Source organism: Amblyomma americanum, chromosome 10 (genome assembly GCF_052857255.1).
Source record: "Amblyomma americanum isolate KBUSLIRL-KWMA chromosome 10, ASM5285725v1, whole genome shotgun sequence".
NCBI classification, from domain to species: domain Eukaryota; kingdom Metazoa; phylum Arthropoda; class Arachnida; order Ixodida; family Ixodidae; genus Amblyomma; species Amblyomma americanum.
Window position 1 is genome coordinate 32,855,337 of NC_135506.1, and position 13,215 is coordinate 32,868,551.

The window sequence follows — 13,215 nt, forward strand, 5'->3', positions numbered from 1 at the left end:
GCGGTGAGACGCAGCTCCGCTGTCACAGTGGTATCCCTTAACTCCGTGCTTACAGTGTCCGTTGAGTGCGTATCACAGTGTGACCCGTAGACATCGTGTGCCATATAAAAGCTACCACAGCACTTTCCGACATCTTACGCCTTATTTAATGCATTCTCAAGACACAACTCTCAGTTTGGAAGAATACGAAATTTTGTAACGAGACATTGAATTTTGGTGCACTATTGCAGAGCGTGGTTTATATTTCTGAACGAGTATGGTAAGCTCTGCAGCAAGACTCGCTTCCAAACTCCCCCGCTGTAGTGACTTTTCGGGCCTCTAAATGGTTTTCTTTGAATGCTTCAAGCAGAAATGAGCTCCAAGATGATTGCAGGTAATCTGGGTATAGTCTTGACGATGAAGTCTACAAGAAAGCAACACGAAATGTCAACTGCCCTTCACTGCAAGGTTTGTACCTGCTGCTGTTTACAGATTGTGTGTGCCGCCTAAAACTTCAAAAGAACATCAGAAGTACTATACCCGTCATTTGCCATGTGCCAACATTAAGAGGCCGAGATTTGAAGAGCAAAATATAGCTAATAAAGGACACTCAGCCAATGAAAGTTTCATTACGGCCCTGCTGCAATGGAGGGTGAAGATAACACTCTAACCATTAATACGCCTATGCCGGAGTAAGAAAGGAGTAAGCTGTTCTCTAGAGCACTGAATCCATTTTATAAAAACTTGTGCGCTACTCCATTTTCACTCCTTTCTGTTTAGAGTGCACTCCTTGGCGCAGTTATGTGGCATCCGTGCTTCGAGCAAGATGCCTTAAGAAAGTATAGGCGCTGACCTATCCTCCAAAATTGTACGTTGCGACATGGCTCCCGACGTAGTAAAGTTATTGAAAATGCTGACCCTTACCTCATCGCCATCATCATCAGCAGCAGGCTAAGTACATACTCTGCCGAACAAAAATTTCTCCCACTGAATTTCAAAACGTTCGGACGGCACTTGGCATTACTCACGTGATGTGAACACGAAAGCATGCACGCGGGGTGTTCCGCCGCGGCGATGGCGCAGTACTCCAATGCTGTGGCCAGCGAAAATCGCCAGTTCGCGCCGCCCAAGTGCAAGTTGATGAAGACGACGACACCAACACCCGGCGCGAGAGACTGCCGGATTAGCGCGCGGGGTTTGGGGCGGCGGTGTTGGCGTAGTGCAGTAATGAAGTAACCAGGGAAGCTGCTGTGTTCGCGCAGGCCTGTGTTCGAAACCCGACCCTCGGAAGAAATTTTGTTGACCCGCCGAGGTGGCTCAGTGGTGAGGGCGCTCGGCTACTGAGCAGGATTGCCTGGGTTCGAACCCGACCGCGGCGGCCGCGTTTCAATGGAGGCGAAACGCAAAGGCGCCCGTGTGCTGTGCGATGTCAGTGCAGGTTAAAGATCCCCAAATGGTCGAAATTATTCCGGAGCCCTCCACTACGGCCCCTCTTTCTTTCTTTCTTTCTTTCTTTCTTTCTTTCTTTCTTTCTTTCTTTCTTTCTTTCTTTCTTTCTTTCTTTCTTTCTTTCCACAAAACCCAATTTTCCAATTTTCTTTAGCTCGTGCCTCATTATTTTTTCGGCTTCTAGAAGGGAATACGTCCACACACTGTGTGACAGTTCTCGGCTTTGCCGTTAATAACATTAGGAAGTCTATGTTAAAAAAGAATGACCTTATTGCGTACATAGGGCTCACTGCCTTCCCTTAGTGGATACTGATATATACCTTTGGAAGCAAAAAGTCATCGCAATAAAAATTTGATTGGAGACATCACAATTGTCAGTTTACGGAAAGAAACCAAATCGCTTCTTCCACCATGCAGGCCCTGTCCCGAGTCTTCTATTTACCACGGGCACAAAGCTCATTTTCCGCAATTTTTGAATCCGCTGGGCGATGTGAAGTTGTTATTCATGTAATCGACCAGCTTCCGGACAGACTTCAGCCTCTCGTAAGCAACCTTGCCGCATTTGTTTCCCCAGTCATCCAGTTCAACGTCGAACACGGCGATACCATACTTGAGCGATGTGTGGTCTTTCTTGCCCTGGCAGAACTGTTCGGTGCCGATGAAAGAGAAGACACATTAATAAGATTAATTTTCAATACATACAATGTAATTAAACGCATTCTATACAGGAACCTCCAGCGTACCTTATTTATAATGAATGCCATGTTTCCTACCCCTGACGACTTCACGATAGTTAACATTTGCACGCATCTATTCAATAAATTTCCCCTTGAATAGAAAGTCAAACTCGCGAATCATCTAGACGCTCACGCTAGGGAGAGTTTGCATAGGGCCAGAATCCACACTGTACTTGAACTGAACAAGATGGTGCAGTCCGCAGGTACAGTGATGCAGTCGAGAACGTATACCTTTAGTACATTTCGCTGCTAACAAACATGCTTAACTAACATTACATTTCGCTGCTAAACTAACAAATCTTAAAGTGCCACAGACCAACGACCTCTGACGTGTATGCCAACGAGCTAAGGATATAAGCCATAAAGCAGAGTCGGACTAACTTTCGGCTTCAAGCCAAACAGCGAGGTGTTCTCTGTGTCGAAGCTTGCCCACAATGCCATCAGCGATGTATTCTAGACAGTGGTATTTCCCGGCAAACTTAGACAGCATTCACATCAGCCGGCAGGCTAAGCAAGCTTTCAGTCACGACATACTACGCCAATGCAGGCGTGGTGGCACGTCCGCACTGTTTTTTTCTCGACTTGGTATCGGTAGTTTCCGGCGGTCGCTATCTCGGGAGCACCTCAGAAGTTCAAAAGTGCATTGCGCTATTTTTATGATGTACCTGGAAGAGAGATTTCAAATAGTCCTAGCGTCTAAAAAAACTCGGTCAAAGTGCCCTATTGAAAACATGATTCAGGACCAAATACCTGCTGATGCAGTATGCCACCAGAATAGCATACTTAGGTTCATTTTCCCTATATGATTATGTAAATGCTTAAACATTGCTTCGAATTTTCTACCCTCTATATTATGACAGTACGAAATCCTGGTAAACAACATTTGGGCAGCGTCCTTTTGTGCGCATAGACCAGCGCCTTTTTGGAATTGATCGCGTTATCTATACCCAAGCCTTTAAGTCCTACTTGCAGAGAACGCTAGAAAAAACCAAAAGGCAAACTGTATTGCTCCGTGAGTTAAAACTGACTAAATATATGCAGCGCGACAGCATATTACAAAAAAAACGTATTCAAGATCTGAAAGCAGGGATTTGCTTAACCTCATAGTTGAAAAATATTCCAAACTTGTAGATGCGACAGACTCGTAGCAAGCCTGGCAACTTGCCTTGACTGCAAGGCGGGACAGCCTTCCGTCAATGATTCAGCGTTGTCAACGGGAAGTAAGAAAGAGTCGAAGAAATTTCACGCTATTTTTCGTCGTGGTTAATCAACAGGCGAGCAGTGTCAGTCTAGAGTGGAAGCGTTTAAAAGAACCTCGCCTACCGGTACACCGCTTTGCTGCTTCCATTAAGGTCACCAAATGAAGCAATACCAAGCTAGAAGAACACGTGACAGAGACGCCACTCACCTTCATTGCCATCGAGCGAGAGTCGTCGAAGGCAATGAACCTCTTTTCCTTTGCGCTCGTGTAAAACGGCGCCACCGGATTTTGCTCGGAGAAGCCGAATTCGTAGTTGCTGTTCTTGCAGTACTGCAGAGCGGGAAAGGGTACGTAAAACAGCAAGCCCAAATAGATCAGCAGGCATCACCTCTCACACTGATCGATCGATTGATCAAACAATCACGTGACCAAAGTAACGTGACCTAGGTCACGTGGCGCAAGGCTCGCGCCAGCTGCTCTTCTCCTTTGTCGTGAAATGCGCGGCAAATTCAAATCAGTGCAATGAGTCGCAGATGGTTTTCGCCTTCCCGCAGTTAAGAGATATCTAAGTGCCTCCAACGAATTTTTTTATTAGTTCTACCAGAATAGGTAGATAGCTTACGTCAGCTATACTGACGAAGAAGGTCTCGTTGGAGTTCAACACCTCCGAGAGGTAAGCGCTCGTCTCGTCCGGAGCGTAGCGCCTGGCCATCATGGTAGCACTCAGGAACAGGGCGGTGCCATTCATCGGTTCTTTCGCGAAGAACGCCAGAGCTGCGTGTCCAGTCGCCTGCGGAACAGAATGACATGCAAATTAGGGCTAGTGAACTACAAAGGCTGCCAATGCAAATGCCGCTGCTATGTATGCCAGAAGGCCCTTTTTTTACTCATTTAGCAGTAACGTTCTCTTCTGGCTAGAAATCAGTCGTGTGTTGGCGCATGCGTGCGCGAGTCTACCCAGCGCCCCTAGCGGATTAGAACGGACCGAGTGGACCGCACCCACATCGCGCAGAAGCCCCACCCTCCAGAACTCTATGCAGCGACCGAATTAAAACGCGGTGGAGGAATCATATTCGGAGAGGTTATGACAAGGTAGTAATTGAAAGAGCGAAATGTACACTCGGTACCTGTGCCCGCAGACTATTCGCATCATCGATCTTTTATGCTACATATGTATGCGGGGGGCTGAGGCCCCATCAGATGTTCCAACACCTTTAGCTTCGGCCCGTGTTTAGACGTTTTCTAAGAGAAAAATACAAATACAAAATACATTTTGATTCTGCCTTATAATCGATTATGGATCCTGTAAAAAGGATTAAACTGCTGGTCTAAAGTTGATTAACGCGATAAATGAAACATTCCGGCATTTGTTCCTTCGTGATAACACAGCGTAGACAAGACGAGAAGGAGGCTTTCGTTGACTATTCACTTATTTTAGCCATCCTTAGGTGCGAACTTTGTATTATTTTGTCTTCAAAGAGAAATACGATCAGTTCATTGCAACGGTTGAACACAAGGCCTTTTGAAATTTAAAACATAAACGTGGTGCTCTTGGGACAGTCTGTCTGCGAAAATGCGGCTATAAAGGCATCCTAGGTCGGCTTACTGGGTCTTCGTTATTCTGATAGGGTTGGAGGGCAGAGGAAACATTATTTGTTGCTTTGTTGCAGCTCCAAAATTGCCAAAATGTAGTTACTCGGGAGCACAGCACCAGTCATGGGCGAAAAAATCAGTACTGACTGTGCCCTGTTCTGAGGACTTCTACTTTTAAAAAAATCCTGTCTTAGCTGTATCTCGCGGGTGAAAAATACTGCACAGAGACTGCAAACCAGTGCACTGTCCACTGAACACACATCGCAGGCTTGTTGAACTCTAATGTACAGCTGTGTATGAACAATGGACACACGGGCATTTGCATTGCAAACAGGAATTTTAGTAATGTGGCACTCTTGTTTCTTTCAGCGTCAGCGTTATACAGCACGTTGCCACTTCGTCTGCTTGGTGTAATTACCAAGACGGTCTGGCTATCGTAATCTCACTTTCAAAGCAGCTAGCCACCTCTACCACTCGTCTTTCTAAGGGATAACATAAGCCGCCCCTTCTGGAAGCACCAACGGCGGGTGTCCCTCTTCGTCACCTGCAAGGTGGCAAGTTGCACCTTAGCAGATGGATCTTGCCACCTGTCAACAACACGGAAGAGCCAGCTGCGACTTTAAACCTGCCACGTTTATCAGGTGGCAAAGTGATTAGAGAAAGATCCCTCCTCTTCGTCTACTGGACAGGAGAAAGAGATCAGCAGGTGGCTGCTAAAGAAAAAACCCTTTCACCTGCCATGGTTGGTGTACAGAATATCCAGCTGTGACTGGCTGCATATAACCTAGGTTGGCAGGTTTCAAAATGGAGAGCGATGATAAATCCACTTCTCCATTTGTATGGTGTGTGGTATTGCATGGCAGCTCAGAATCTTAAGTTAATGCGTTGTAATGGATAACGGTGAATTGATATATATATATATATATATATATATATATATATATATATATATATATATATATATATATATATATATATATATATATATATATATATATATATATTGACTGCAAGCTTCGTTCGAACGCTTCCTTTTTTCCTAACCCGGCAAAATCTGCTCGATTAGCTTATTGCACTTACATTTTGGTTGCGCCTGCCTACTTCAAATCGTGTAAAAAAAATTTGCAAAAAGTCCTGCTCGCGGAGAGTGCATCCAATGACGCCATGTATCGATTCTATACACGCATTTCGCGCCCGCAGTTGAATGCTGCGGAAAATTGCGCAGCGTAATTTCTTGAGCTTTCGATCTTACAGTGGCACAAGCCGCCTGCCTACTCTAGAGTGACCCTAGCTTGATCAATGTGATAGGGCTGATGAAGGCGGCGATTAATTGATAATGATAATAATAATAATAATAATAATAATAATAATAATAATAATAATAATAATAATAATAATATTATTATTATTATTATTATTATTATTATTATTAATTGGTTTTTTGCAAAGGAAATGGCGCAGTATCTGTCTCACATATCGGTGGACACCCGAACCGCGCCGTAAGGGAAGGAATAAAGGAGGGAGGGAAAGAAGAAAGGAAGAAAGAGGTTCCGTAGTGGAGGTCTCCGGAATAATTTCGACCACCTGGGATCTTTAACATGCACTGACATCGCACAGCACACGGGATGTCAGTGCACGTTAAAGATCCCCAGGTGGTCGAAATTATTCCGGAGCCCTCCACTACGGCACCTCTTTGTTCCTTTCTTCTTTCACTCCCTCCTTTATTAATTGACAGAACTCGCAGGACTGGCACATGGCTCGTCAGATCTGGGCACATTCCAACGCCTGGGTCCATGGCCTTATTTTAGAGGATCACTCCACTTTGGTGGGGGGGGGGGGGGGGGGAGGGGGGCAGCTGTACTCCGAAGCTCTGCTGTCGACACTTCGTCCGGGTGGTTTTCTGCTGTTCCATATCACCCTGCGAATGCTCTCGACCAGTGGGTGGTCTTCAACTGGCATGATGGCATGACGTCATTGCAGTTGGCCAGGCGCCGTGGCTGGCTTGACCAGACGTTACGAATTCCTCCGCGAGCTGAGACCGCAACAGATATTTCGTGAGCTAAACACACGAGCAATGACCACAACCTGATACTCACGAGATTGTATGTGTAGCTAGAGTCTGGCATATCCATCTTTACCCAGAAAGTAGGCGGCATGATTCGTCCAGACGCCCAGTATCGGTCGTCGTCGATTATGTGCGTCCGGATCACAAAACCGTCGAGCCATAGCACGTCCCTGCCGAGAAAAAGCGACTTGCCGATGTAATGTCGACAGTTACATTAAGTTCCCTATTTCAACTGTGTGCTCTAACCAACGCGCCAATATAATGTCGACGGTTACATTAAGTTCCATATTTCAACTGTGTGCTCTAACCAACGCGCCAATATAATTTCGACAGTTACATTAAGTTCCAGATTTCAACTGTGTGCTCTAACCAACGCGCCAATACAATGTCGACAGTTACATTTAAGTTCCCTATTTCAACTGTGTGCTCTACTCAACGCCGCCTGCGCAAGGCCTTGCTTGCTGGTGTCGTCAAAAGTATACGACGAGATCCTCTTTTGAGAAATAAATAGCGAAGTAAGACTCTTTACAAAGTTTCGGTTACGGTTATTGTCACACATTTAAATCCTTAAAAGATGGCGGGTAAACAAACTGATAAGCATTTAATGTTTTTTGAGCAGTCATTGTTGCAGAACAAGCAACAGAATACGCCCTTTCGCCGAAGCTTCCTCAGAGCACGCAGGCGTTCACCTTGAGACATTTTATGCATTCATTTCGTACGCCTAGCATCGGTATGAGAAATGCGGCTTTTCACTAATGGTTTTAAACATAATCTTGACCAATTCGTGCCGCATTTAATCTCATAAGTGTCCGAAGGAGAAATATAAACACGTTTTGTGCCCATGTGTAAACGTCATGACCAAAGAGCGAGCTTTGACGAAGTGTGGGCGTACTAGAAAATACCCCAAACATTTAGCTCCGGATTAACGCCGCTCGCCCTCATCCGGCATGGTTACACTCAAGCTGATGGCTCTCGATTCATTTTTCATTGAGGGAGCGCTCACCCCATTTTGTTACGGTTCCGTTTCATTCGGCTGCCCGTTTGAGAAGATTCGCAGTAAAGGATGTAGTGCGGTCGTGGAGGATTCGCCACCTGATCCAGTATTTCCTTCAGTTGCTGGAAATAAAAAGCAATTGTGAAATCTAGTTTGATCTGTTTCGCCACCTCATTTAAGTAATTTCAGGATACGTGCTCAGAAAAGTAAAATTACGTCAGAAGTCGCAGTTTTATTACACCTGATGATTTTATCTTAGCCAGAAACGCGGTTATTCTCCAACTTTGGATTTGAAGCTCATCATCGCCAAACAGTTCAAAAACGGAGGGAACTCCAATTTGCTACGCCCATGTTTCTATCGCCCATTATGGAATATTGGTTCGAGGCAACGTGTTTTCGCGTGATGGAATATATATTTTTCGACTGGCCACACTTGTTACATGCCACTAGTTTTAAAATTTTACAATTACGCAAATTTATCTGTTACAGTTGTGAAAAGCTGAATTCAAAGAGGGGGTTCCGTATTGCTCTGATATTAAGGCTGCCTTCAATGCAATTCATGTAATGTTTCAATTCGTGAAATGTTTATCGCATCCTTCACCATCCGAATACTTAATTTTAGCAGCCAGTACTAACTTAATGGTTACCACTGGTAGCTGGCTTCAAAAATACCCCAATTATGACATTGCAGAACTGTTACTTGACTCTCTTGGAATTTCTGCAAAAGTGTATGCTCTTCTGGTGCATGGCGAGCTCTTTTACGAGTCAAAATTTTCTTTTGGTTAAAACTTTAATCGGTTATGTAGATTACGAATGGAAGTTGTGAAAAAATTAGGGGGCCACTTATGCTACGCATTTAAGGGTTCGACGCGACAGCGTTAATAGGACCTATCAGCAAACACAAACACGGATTTTGTTTTTATAAATTGGGAAAGACCAAACGACATAGATATAAAGCCGCGCACTAACCAAGCCATACGAACGTGCCTGCATGGGCGAAGTGCAGCATGTCCAACTCGAAGGTTAAGGAGAGGGTGTATGCTCCCGAGGGGAACCCCCCAAAGTGGAGTAGATTTGTAATAAGGGAGTAACTACTCGTAGGCATCCGCCCAAGCGCATAGCTGGATGCCTATGAGTATTTACTTCCTTATTACAAATCTACTCCACCTTGGGGGATTCCCCTAAACATTTGACCGGCTCGTCAGAGTAGTGTGGCGAAAACCGGAGCCCGGACTTTTTTGGGTGACACGTTGCGGCTTCAATGGAAGAGGACCATTTTTCTTTTCCAGAGCACTAGCTCTCTCTAAAAAGTGCTACTTCGTTTATCTAAAGCGCCATTTACTAAGGAAAAAAATCCAGAAAATTAAATAACACACCCGAAGGATCTTGAGCTGATCGGCCGTGATCGTGCCATTGAGTCCGTAATGCTTGCTGCTGAGGTAGGCCCAGTGGTATAGCTTCTTCTTCCAGAGGTCTACCACGATCTTCTTGGCGGCAGGTTTAGACACGGCGTCTTTAGCAGCTAAATAGTAGCTGCAACGAAAGCACAGTGTTCGCATGGGTTAGTGAGCTGGAACTTAGGCTCAGCTTCACCTTCTTACTCCACTAAGCAGACTCTGAATGGCCTTCGCGGCATTTGACAAAGGCGCGGCGAGTCATATGGTATGACGTCACAGCCACACACCCGCTCCGCGGCATGAAGGTCATTCTTCGGAGCGACATGACCTTGAGGTTTTGCATGAGAGAAGTAGAGCTTCCGCTCTAAAAGGAAAGCATTCGCGTGCGGGGCATAGTAACGACAAAATGCAGGTTAGGAAGGAACCGGAACCGTGTTGCTCTCCCCCCCCGTAACATGTATTAGTCTTCACTATGCAGTTTCCATAGATGATTTCTCTAATAGGGCCCTCTGTTCTCAAGCAGGACACGCGAGCACTGGTGCATGCCGGGAGTTCCCGTCATCCTCCTAGTGCGGCAGGCGCGGATGAAGTCGTACAATATCCTAGCTCTTCTGTGGACTCACTTGAAGTCGAGGCTAATCCCGTACTCTGTCCTCGAATGTTTGGCGGCCGTCGCAGTGAAGGCGTCAAGCGAGACGCCACCACTTTTGCCTTCGAGGAGCGGGCCCTTGTCTTCCGCAGCCTGAAAGAAGCTGTAGTCGCAGAGTCCGTCCTCGGGAAGGTCATCTTGGGGTCCAGCGGGCTTCCAAAGACGCACAGCATGGACTTCGGTGAAAGAGGCCGCACTGCGAAGGAGGAAAGTAAGAAAAGCATTTTGAGAATAGGCTTCTCTCGCCCGCGAGATAAAAACAGAGCGGAAGAAATGTGGAGAAGCAGGGAGTATTTAGACAAAAGAAAAAATGAGCCAAAAGGTGCTTTTGCAAACTGGAAATGGCTGTTTCCGATAGGAAACTGAACCTAATAAAGCCCACGTAAGGTAGTGAAGGAATGAAATTACTGGAAATAAATTCGAAAAATAGAGAAATTGCACCGTTCTGGAATGCGAGCGCGGAAATTTTGCGGACAGAAAAATTAAGTATACGGAAACCGGGCATGCATGCACTTCCAGAATAGATTTCTTCGTCAAACATGTGAGGCACGGTCAGGCAAAAATTGAGTTAATTCTGAACATTTTCGTCATGGTTCTAGCAGTTAGCACGCAATGGTATAAACGCGAAAAAATAGTGACTCTAAGGGTCGGAACGGCGCGCGAGTTTTGAAAAAAGTTAAGCACAAAAAGCGTGTAGCTGGGCCCACTGAAACGGGGCGCAGCGATTATTGGGTTGTGAGCAGATTCACTGGGAACAGGTACACGTCGACAGGTGCCCAAGGGTTCTGCGTCAAGTGGTATCGATACGCTGGTACCCATTCAAAAAGGAAAAAAATAAAAAACTCGAACATCTTCCGTATTTTTCACCTTCTATCGGAAGCCGGTGTTGTTAGCGAGATCTGTCCAACGAAATGTGAGCTGTTTAAAGAACGTGGGGCACATTATAGGGCGTTCGATCCGGTTCATCAAGAACCTGCTGCCGAGAATATCTCTTAGAAAACATAGCGCAAAAAGGACACGGACGACACAGAAGTGGACAGGACAGGCGCCTTTCCTGTCCACTTCTGTGTCGTCCGTGTCCTTTTTGCGCTATGTTTTCTAAGAACTGTTACCAACTAGCCCAAACCAAGCTACTGTTACAGAGAATATCTCCTTAAATGTAAAAAAAATTCGCGGTAGTTTAGCACTGGTTAAACCTGGAGTGACGCGATAGCTACAGCTGGCCGAGTGGAACTCGCTCAGTTGAATTTCAAAGTCAGTCTTTCGCCGCTCCGTCTCGCTGGGCGTTCCTTCTTCATCGTCGTCCCACTTGACACGGCGCATGCGCACAGCTGTGGCAGCTCGGTTACTCCAGTGCGTCGCGCCGCCTGCAGCAGCAGCTGCTCCGCACCACGTGGCTGGTCACGTGCGCAACCACGTGACGAACCACGTGATCAGCCACGGCGCTGCGCCACCGGCAGCTGCTCCGCCACCACGTGACCAAGTACGTAATTGCGCCGCCACGCTGAAGGCTCGAAATGCTACCGTAATGTAGCTATCGCTACAAAACAACACATCTACGTCCGCCCAAGTCTGCTTCCTATGCTTACATCTAACCTACATGTTCCTTTTTTCGCAAATGCCAAGACGGAAAGCTTCTGTATACAACACTGAAAAACGGTTTCAGTGTTCCAAGTCATTATCCTGTCATTAAATGTATTCGTCTCGGACTCAGGGTCTTTGTTTACAGCGATAGCGTTAAAGGGCCGGTTACGCAGAAACTCCGGCGTCGGCTTTGTCGGCGACGGCGTTGTTGGCCTTGTGAGCGGTAAAAAGAGTGGCGCAGGGCGACCAAAACATCTAGCGCTGAGGAACCAACCTCGGGAAGAGCAACTTGGGACGCACAAGCCCCACCGGTGGCAGCGCCTGCCATCGCAGGGCAGTGAGGGATCCCTTAACCGCTGCACTGTTGCGCAAGCAATGTTATGAAGACTCCCAGGGACATATGACTGTAAAGTTGAGAGTAACCAATTCCGCATATATGGGCATTAACTCATTAACGCAATCGTGTCATATCCTTACTGCAGAGCTCAAGTTCCCCCTCCAACTTTACCGCTATGCAATATACAACAGCAGATAGTGCGAAACATTACGCCGTTGTAAACGGAATATAAATATCCAAACTGCAAGTTTAAAGAAGAATATGAACTCCCAAGAGCTTAGCGTGATGCAGCATGCAAAAACTATTCCCCGTCACTTACATGTTGTCGTTGTTGTTTCTGAAAACATGAAGAAGAATGTATATATCTTGAAAAAACGGCAGTCAACAAGCAATCAACTTTTTTTCTTTCTGAGGAGGTGCGACGGGTTGAGTGCAGCCTGCAGAGGTGCAGTGTAAAGTTTCCGCTTCGCGCAACTTCTTTGTAACGTTAATGGTTTTCGTTATTGGTTTTCGTAGCACCAATGAATTCAACAATTATGCTTAGCGAGAATGCAGTCATGCTATGTGCTTTGCTATGCACGCTCGCTACCCCTTGCACGTCAAAGAGCTTGTAGAAAAATTTTGCTAATCCCAATTTCCATAAAAAAGAGCTTTAAAAAAATTTAACATGCCTGTGGCTAAACCAAGTGTACCCATATGGACCCGGCGGTCTCTTTGAATCTATTTTACAACGATATCCCTATTTGCCTTCAGGTAACTCTATATCGGCCTTCACCACAATACATTAAAGAAGTACTTGCTAGTATCGCGCCGCAGAAGAACCCCGTACTCAGTTGTGTTTTTCGTAAACGCAAAAGTGTTTGCCACCGTCTTTTTGCTGGCCCAATAGACGTAACAAAAATAGAAAGCTAAATAAGACCGGATGCAAGGAAGTCCAAAAACATATGGAATGTGACGATCATCGAAAGAACATAATGAGAGGATGTAACGCAGAAATTGCGAACGCGTCCCCATAAAGGTGAGTCATACGCTGCGCTAGAACGGCGGGGAAAAAACCATCGAAACCCCCCCCCCCCCCCCCCCCCCCCTATACAGTGCCCAGTACCTACCGATCCTGCAGCCCAAAAGAGCGCCTCTAGAGTGACCTACCCAACAAGTGGACTGCCATCCAGTCTGTGCATGCAACGACCGCTGATCCTTAGCTGATGTTGTAAGTGAATGGTACTTCCA

General features: G+C 46.0%; 2 protein-coding genes across 2 annotated transcripts in view; both read right to left on the reverse strand.

Annotated features, from left to right (window-relative positions):
* Nucleotides 1-1,833: 1,833 nt before the first annotated feature.
* Nucleotides 1,834-7,190, reverse strand: LOC144106181 (uncharacterized). The gene is made up of 4 exons (XM_077638919.1): nt 7,056-7,190; nt 3,989-4,156; nt 3,574-3,696; nt 1,834-2,073 (listed from the first exon to the last, which is right to left on the reverse strand). The coding sequence occupies exons 1-4, from the start codon at nt 7,113-7,115 to the stop codon at nt 1,885-1,887; spliced, it is 540 nt and encodes a 179-aa protein (XP_077495045.1). The 5' UTR covers nt 7,116-7,190; the 3' UTR covers nt 1,834-1,884.
* Nucleotides 7,191-8,032: 842 nt separating this feature from the next.
* Nucleotides 8,033-13,215, reverse strand: part of LOC144106182 (uncharacterized) — a 9,402-nt gene continuing 4,219 nt past the window's right edge. The window contains exons 4-7 of the mRNA XM_077638920.1: nt 12,305-12,322; nt 10,039-10,260; nt 9,395-9,551; nt 8,033-8,140 (exon numbers count right to left, since the gene is read on the reverse strand). Of these exons, the coding sequence (XP_077495046.1) occupies nt 9,541-9,551; nt 10,039-10,260; nt 12,305-12,322 (251 nt within the window). The 3' untranslated portion in view covers nt 8,033-8,140; nt 9,395-9,540. The remainder of the gene's footprint in view (nt 8,141-9,394; nt 9,552-10,038; nt 10,261-12,304; nt 12,323-13,215) is intronic.